The sequence below is a fragment of the Entelurus aequoreus genome, linkage group LG05 (genome assembly GCF_033978785.1).
Source record: "Entelurus aequoreus isolate RoL-2023_Sb linkage group LG05, RoL_Eaeq_v1.1, whole genome shotgun sequence".
Taxonomy (NCBI): Eukaryota; Metazoa; Chordata; class Actinopteri; order Syngnathiformes; family Syngnathidae; genus Entelurus; species Entelurus aequoreus.
Window position 1 is genome coordinate 46285384 of NC_084735.1, and position 8908 is coordinate 46294291.

Sequence of the window (8908 nt, forward strand, 5' to 3'; positions counted from 1 at the left end):
GGGTATAAGTAGTTTTATGCCTCATCTCTCGGATTGATGAGTAATCAACTCAATTGTACACACTCTGTAAAGCAAGGCTTTACGGTATTTTTCGGACAATAGGGCACACCAGATTAATATATTCAGGTATATTTTTATACTAAAGGCGCACGGTTTTACACGCGAATTAAAAGGGGTCATATTCAGATTTTTATTTCTGTATTTAAAACACTTCCTTGTGGTCTACATAATGTGTAATAGTGCTTCTTTGGTCAAAATGTTACATATATTATGTTTTACTTACCATCTTCAAGCTACTTTCTGACCGTCTCTCCAGAATGCACCATTTTGTGGGTGGTATTATATACGTGGCTCCACATCGACAGTCTTCTCCCTTTCATCTTTGTTGTACCAGTAGTTTTAGCGCTTCCAGAATAAATCTACTGTCAGGTATCCTGTAAGTTCAAACTATACGCTACAGTACTTTGTATTAAGAAATGGCAACAGCGGAGGGTGAATGTCCCAATACAAGAAGATACAGAAGAAGGAGCATAATAACTACGGTGCGGCCTACAATGGTGGACGCGTGCACATTTCCGGGATTTAGGCAGATCTCAAATGCACAAAAGCGAGTACCACTAGCTAAGAAAAGTTGTTTTGCATAATATTGCGAAACAAAACGCCAGATAATGTTTCATATTAGGTGCATTATGGGGTCACACACCATAATAAGCCATAATGCACCGACAATCCATCAAGGGGTGCGGCTTCATAGCTTACCAAAGTCATACTAAAACATTTTGACAGATTTTTGAGCACCTGTGTGTAATGTTCTAAATGAAACATCAACGTTTGTTGTTATTTGCTTACCGGTACTTGCTAGCATCATTTACTGAACACGTGTCAACCTGTAGTTCACACGTATGTCTCAGAGCTGAATATAGAGAGAGAATGGCCAACTTTGTTTCAAAGTTGGTTGCAAATTTGACTCCAGTAGTCACATGAGGGGCTTTATTATTTAGGAGATTTTCTGCCATACTCTCTCTGATTGGTCAAAAGCCCCTCACATGACTGCAGGGTGCTATGTTTGAAACCAACTTTAAAACTGAGTTGTATAGACTCTCTCTATACACGGGTCTCTGACGTGAGACTCTGCCAGACGTTCCCAGCAAACCTCACTATGCGTTTGGGCTTTCCAGGTCTGTCCGGCATCCTCCCCCACGATCGGATGATACACCCACAAGCTTGATCATCGAACAGCGTAGGCTGTCTGTCATGATACACGCTTGACGTGCTGCGTGTATCCTGAACAATCACTCGATGGACAATTGTCTATTTGGTCCAGCTGGCCAGGGATTTTTTTCCGGTTAATTATGGGTAAGCACGCCATTTGTGTCGAAATAGCTTTGCTGCAAGTTCCACATTTGGCAGCTTTGATTCACATTCACCTCTCTCTGTCGGGCTTTCGTCTGCTCGATCGTCTCACTCTTCTTTGTGCTGGCTTCTATAAGCAGTAGTTCCTCATCCATAAATTCAGATCCAAAAAGATAAGGTTGTGAATCCTTATTTGTCCAAAAATAGTCTTTTTTTTACCGTTTTATTGTGACTTTGTGGTTTCATACTTCATTTATTAATGTATTTCAGGCAATGACATAAAAAACAAAAAAGTACAAGGGAGACAACACATAATAACAAATTAAATTGATGTCAGTCTTCATTGTTTGTTACCAAGTCTGCCATGATTAGAACACACACACAAGCGTTTTGTATCCGGAAGTAGAACAATGTAATCATTAAATTATTTCGAAAATTTGAAGTAAATATCAGCATTGGTATGACCAACACTGCCCCCTGTAACTACTTGGTATTGGATAGATACATAAAAGATACAATTTGTAGTATCGCCCAAAACTAAGAAAACAACAGAAGAATAAGCGCTTATTATATTTGAACAGAAACATACACTTCTGTTAAACGATAGAAGTTGGAAAACAAAGTACGGTAACCGGATACTAACAGTAAATGAGCCAGTCGATTAATACTTTTGAGAAAATACAACTGCAAATTATGCAATATGTTACCGCATACGTCAGCCACAAAATTGGTAGCCTTTGTAACCCGTTTTAAAATGGTTCTATTATAATTATATACCAAATAATATTTTGTAATATATATCATTATCGTAGGGAGGCTGCAGTATATCGGGATATTGATTTTAGGCCATTTTGCCCATCTACTTACTACTAATTGTTGTTTTGGGGATTTTGTAATTTGTTCTGATACTTCACTGGGTACAAAGATGAAGGAATGATGACTCTAAATGTAACTCCAAGCTGTCCTCACATAGCTAACGAAAGAATGGTACGAAAGGTTAACATCTCAAAAAGGAAGAACGGGTCTCAGATTTAATATTTGTGGCTTATTAATATTTACAATCAGCTACACACTAGTCACACATCCTCTTGCCAAAGTTCCCCTCATCGATGGATAGAACAACTCAAGTGGCTCCCTCTTCTTCACTTCCTTTTTTTTTAGGACTGGCCCCTACCTTTGTAAACACTTTTTGACACACAGACTTAAAAAACCCATTTTAAAGATTAAAGTACCAATGATTGTCACACACACTAGGTGTGGTGAAATTTGTCCTGTGCATTTGACCCATCCCCTTGATCACCCCCCTGGGAGGTGAGGGGAGCAGTGGGCAGCAGCAGTGCCGCGCCCGGGAATCATTTTTGGTGTTTTAACCCCCAATTCCAACCCTTGATGCTGAGTGCCAAGCAGGGAGGTAATGGGTCCCATTTTTTCATAGTCTTTGGTATGACTCGGCCGGGGTTTGAACTCACAACCTACCGATCTCAGGGCGGACACTCTAACCACTAGGCCACTGAGTAGGTATAAAGAGAGTGAAAAATTATTCATTAGGGCTCACTTTAGCAGAAGCTCTCTTTTGTGGAAGCCCACACGTGATGATGATTGTACGCAATACTGACTGATTGACAATGCTTTTGTGGAGTTAGACCAATGCTCTAACATTTACCTGTGACCATTTTTAAATAAATATTTGTGAAATCTTCCAGATGACACAACATTTGACTGTTCAACAAAAGAACAGGGGTAAAAGAGTCTAACATTGTGGAAAGATGTGCAACGTCAACTTTGTGATTTCACCTGAGAACTCGTCAGAGAGGACCTGCTACACCCGGATCATGCTATGCAGTTTGAGCCACCAGCTGTCATTGACGTATTTGTTTTTTGGAAGGGCATAAAGGTTACCTTTGTGTACAAGGCAGAGGTTATCAAAAGATATTATGTTAAATCCTCTCCAAACAATAATTGAGCAGGACAGCATGAATTCAATCTCAAGTCTTTACATCTTAACGAGTACTGCAGCATCTTGCTTTGTCCTGACCTTTGTGCTGCTTTAACTTTTCAACACCTTTTACTGGATTCTGTTACAATGAAGCCTCTTTGATAAGGCACTCAGAGGCTTAAATTAAAATTGAACCAGGAGTGCAACATCTGTGTGGTCGATGCCAGTGTTGCTGTATCAGTGATATATTATTTTGTTTGGTGCTTCTAAACATGTACAATCTAAAAATAAATAGTGAGGAAAGGTTACATGAGTTATCATGGATGCTTTACTTCTGTCATAAATTATACTGAACAAGTCAGATTGAATTTCCCCCAGGGATCAATAAAGTATTTTCTATTCTACTCTATGTAAGGTGCCATTGTTTGACAACATTAAAGAGTATGGGGCACCACAATTTCCCTTTCAAGAGAAACACAAATATGGAGCACAGCTGGCCTGGCAAAGTTTTTTGCTTCGTCACTGCTGTCAGCCTCTGCACCCTCCCCCACTTCTGTTCAAGCAGAAATTAAAGTGCCCCACCTGACAGGCCCATGCATACTGTATAAACATGAGACTGCATGCACTTTGTAAAATATCAGAATTATGGCTGAGAGCACATCTAATGCAGTGATAGGCTGATAACGGTCAGAACAGCTAGAACAGCTGATGTAGTAAAATCAGAGAAGATGTGAATGTGGAAATGTATACAACACTTGGGAGGGTATTCTCATAGGAAAACTAAACTTAAATATGAGTCAGTAAAAGCACAACAAAAAACATGCTATACTAAAATGTAACAGAGCAATAGGAAAATTGGGAGAAAACACTTGCACAGGCTCCAAGAATGAGTGTCTCGTTGCCATGGCGACAGCAATCGCTTCATGTTTAAGCTTTTGGAAACAATTTTCTCTCCTTACTCAACAGATTATTTACTAAATCTGGCTAATGCTTTGTCTGAGAACAAGCAGATTAAAGAAGTACTATCTAATGCACATTTTACTTTGTGAACGTGTGCAGTACAACCTTGTATATTTCTGAAAGGCAACACTGCACAGATTGAATCAGGCATAAGGTTTGGCACATATACTAACATAAAAAGTGTCAGACTGCAAGTTAGAAGGAAAAAAGTGACAAGAGAAGCGCACAAAAAAAAACTGTCAAGAAGAGCAGGTCCTGCTGCAGACTACTTAATGGGTAATTTTTCTCGCAATATAAATATTTTATAGAGCAGTGTTCTGAAGATTCGGCCCAATTATAGTCTTATAATTTCAGCTACACAGTATGCGGACAAAAGCTGAGGAAACTACAGAGGGTGGTTTGAAACAGTATGAGGCACAGAAATCATCTTTCACACAACAATCCTAGAACCTTTGTATCTGTACACTCAATATAATAAGAGGATCAGCTAGTAACCTTGAAAATTGTGATAATTAAAGAAGGCCCTCAGAAAGTATATCAATCAATCAATCAATGTTTATTTATATAGCCCTAAATCACAAGTGTCTCAAAGGCCTGTCCAATCCACAACGACATCCTCGGTACAGAGCCCACATACGGGCAAGGAAAACTCACCCCAGTGGGACGTCAATGTGAATGACTATGAGAAACCTTGGAGAGGACCGCATATGTGGGTAAGATGAGACTTAAATGCTTCTACTGAGGTAGCATCTCTAACTTTTACCGGGAGGGCATTCCATAGTATTGGAGCCCGAATAGAAAACGCTCTATAGCCCGCAGACTTTTTTTGGGCTCTGGGAATCACTAATAAGCCGGAGTTCTTTGAACGCAGATTTCTTGCCGGGACATATGGTACAATACAATCGGAAAGATAGGCAGGAGCTTGACCGTGTAGCATTTTATACGTAAGTAGTAAAACCTTAAAGTCGCATCTTAGGTGCACAGGAAGCCAGTGCAAGTGAGCCAGTATAGGCGTAATATGATCAAACTTTCTTGTTTTTGTCAAAAGTCTAGCAGCCGCATTTTGTACCATCTGTAATCTTTTAATGCTAGACATAGGGAGGCCCGAAAATAAAACTTTACAGTAATCGAGACGAGATGTAACGAACGCATGGATAATGATCTCAGCATCGCTTGTGGACAAAATGGGACGGATTTTAGCGATATTACGGAGATGAAAGAAGGCCGTTTTAGTAACACTCTTAATGTGCGACTCAAACGAGAGAGTTGGGTCGAAGATAATACCCAGATTCTTTACAGAGTCACCTTGTTTAATTGTTTGGTTGTCAAATGTTAAGGTCGTATTATTAAATAGATGTCGGTGTTGAGCAGGACCGATAATCAGCATTTCCGTTTTCTTAGCGTTGAGTTGCAAAAAGTTAGCGGACATCCATTGTTTAATTTCATTAAGACACGCCTCCAGCTGACTACAATCCGGCGTGTTGGTCAGCTTTAGGGGCATGTAGAGTTGGGTGTCATCAGCATAACAGTGAAAGCTAACACCGTATTTGCGTATGATGTCACCTAGCGGCAGCATGTAAATACTAAAGAGTGCAGGGCCAAGAACCGAACTCTGGGGAACTCCGCACGTTACCTTAACATAGTCCGAGGTCACATTGTTATGGGAGACACACTGCATCCTGTCAGTAAGATAAGAGTTAAACCAAGACAAGGCTAAGTCTGTCACCCCAATACGCGTTTTGATAAGCTCTAATAAAATATTATGATCAACAGTATCGAAAGCGGCGCTAAGATCAAGAAGCAGCAACATAGATGAAGCATCAGAATCCATCGTTAGCAATAGATCATTAGTCATTTTTGCGAGGGCTGTCTCCGTAGAGTGATTTGCCCTGAAACCGGACTGAAAAGGTTCACAGAGATTGTTAGACGCTAAGTGTTCATTTAGCTGCTGTGCTACAATTTTTTCGAGGATTTTCGAGATAAACGGAAGGTGGGACACCGGCCGGTAGTTTACCAGGAGATCAGGATCGAGGTTAGGTCTTTTGAGTAGAGGATGAATAACCGCTTTTTTGAATGCTAGGGGAACAGTGCCAGAGGAAAGTGATAAGTTTATAATATTTAACACTGATGGACCTAGAAATACAAAAAGCTCCTTGATAAGTTTCCCAGGAATTGGGTCAAGTAAACATGTTGTTTGTTTTGTCCCATTTACACATTTTGACAATTCCTCCAGTGTTATTTCATCAAAGAAACTATTTTGGAGGCTGGTATCCGTCGTATATACAGTCGTATCTGTGTTAATAGAACCCAGTTGTAGCTGAGATGCATTGTCTTTAATCCCTTTTCTAATGACTTCAATTTTCTTATTAAAGAAATTCATAAAGTCATCTGCTGAGTGGGTGGAGCTACTGGGAGAAGTCCCTTGTTGGGTTAGCGATGCTACTGTACTAAACAAAAATTTAGGATCATTTTTGTTGAGGTGGATGAGATTTGAGTAATATTTAGCTTTAGCTGAGGTAAGCATGCGTTTATAAGTTATTAAACTATCACACCATGCTTGATGGAAAACCTCAAGTTTAGTCGCACGCCATTTGCGTTCCAGCTTTCTACATGATAATTTCTGGGCTTTAGTTTCTTCTGTAAACCATGGGATACGCCTTTTAGGGGCCCTTTTTAGCTTTAGCGGTGCTACAATATCAATGGTGTTGCGCAGGGCGTCGTTAAAGTTGTTAGTGAGGTTATCAATAGAGCCCACATAATTTGGGAATGGTGCCATTACCGAAGGCAGTAGGTCAGTAAGAGTCGTCGTTGTGGCAGCATTAATGTTGCGGCTGCTATAGTAGTTATTATTATTATTATTATTAGTTTGTTGACAATGAGTCAGAACTTCGAATTTTATAAGGTAATGATCGGACATTTCTTTAGTGTACGGGAGTATCGTAACTTTAGAGGTGGTGACACCCCTGACAAGCACTAGATCTATCGTATTACCATTGCGATGCGTGGGTTCATTTATTATTTGTGTAAGACCACAGCTATCAATTATAGTCTGGAGCGCCACGCATGGAGGGTCCGATGGGGTATTCATATGGATGTTAAAGTCCCCCATTATGATTATATTGTCGGCGTGCGTCACTAGATCAGCAACAAACTCTGAGAATTCACTGATGAAGTCCGAATAGGGCCCAGGGGGGCGGTAGATAACAGCTAGGTGGAGAGACAGCGGTGTGACAAACCTCAAAGTGAGCACCTCAAACGAGTTATATTTATTATTTAGGTTAGGTGTAAGATTATAGTTTTCATTGTATATTAGTGCGACACCCCCTCCCCTTTTAAGAGGTCGGGCAACATGTGTATTGGTATAGCCAGGAGGAGATGCCTCATTTAGCGCAAAAAAATCGTCTGGTTTGAGCCAGGTCTCGGCGAGACCAACGACGTCAAGTTTGTTGTCTCTAATGACTTCATTAACTAATAGCGTTTTGAAAGATAATGATCTTATGTTTAAAAAGCCCATATTATAGGTAGTGGGCTGTTTTGAGGATTGTTTGTTGAAATTATCCGAAGTAGCAATATTAATAATGTTGCGTTTATTATGCGTATTGCACTTTAAATAGTTTCGACCATATCTAGGAATTGATACGACGGGGATATTCAGATTGTTTGCTTGATGTTGCGATAAACTGAACGCATCATAGTTAGCTACCTCAGTACAATATAAAGTGGTTAAATAATTTATGGCCAAACGGTTAAAGTCAGGCGTGTTGAAACATTTTCCATCAAGGACCACATACAAAAAAAAGAATGATGCAGGGTTCTTAGCTTTGAGTTGCAGTTAAAGTACTGTAATACAGACCTGGTAAGACATTTAACAAGCATAGTCACATTTTGTTCGAGGTGCACGTCATGCTAAGAAAGAAAGTTTGTTATAGGGGGAGGAGCGAGCCAGCAAAGCATACACTGGTGCCTCGACTAAGGAACATAATCCAAGCTTCACAGACTGAACTCAGAACTGAAATGCGACAAAATTCTTACCTCGAGACCAACAAGTGCCAAGTATGAAAATTGCATGTTGTGTTGGCAGGTCTGGTATTATCTAATATGCTAGTATTAGAAAGGCTGTTTGCAACTTGTTGAAAGTAAAACATTTTGAACCAAACAATGCAACAAGACCACCACCACCTAGCTTATGATACCATTAGTTGTTTAAGAGAATAGATTTAATAAACACGTCTATATTTGTCACAACTACGAGTTCAATCAATCCATTTTCTACTGCATGTCCCTCTCGGGTTCGCGCACTCGCACTTACATTCTTACATTCACACACTAGGGTCAATTTAGTGTTGCCAATCAACCCATCCACAGGTGCATGTCTTTGGAGGTGGGAGGAAGCCAGAGTACCCGGAGGGAACCCACACAGTCACAAGGAGAACATGCAAACGCCATACAGAAAGACCTCGAGCCCGGGAATGGAACCCAGGACATAGGACCTTCGTTGAACTTTGTAAAAACACTTCCACACAGACAGAATGAAATGTTGGCTTTGATTGGCTTTATTTTTTTGTGTTCTGTACACGCGCGCATGAAGGAGGAAGCGAGCAGAGGATTTAAAAACAGCTGCAAGGGCCACCGAGCAGAGTTTAACAGGTGAGTGAGACT

At 40.3% G+C, this 8908-nt stretch overlaps 2 protein-coding genes across 8 annotated transcripts in view; both read right to left on the reverse strand.

Moving 5' to 3' along the window:
- Nucleotides 1-8908, reverse strand: part of mtmr4 (myotubularin related protein 4) — a 100735-nt gene that overhangs the window by 56620 nt on the left and 35207 nt on the right. The gene's annotated exons all lie outside the window — the stretch shown is intronic.
- On the reverse strand, nucleotides 4977-5828 carry LOC133649762 (uncharacterized; the record flags this gene model as incomplete). Its single annotated transcript, XM_062046417.1, has 1 exon — nucleotides 4977-5828. A coding segment is annotated over one exon (852 nt), but the record flags the coding sequence as incomplete, so codon positions are not given.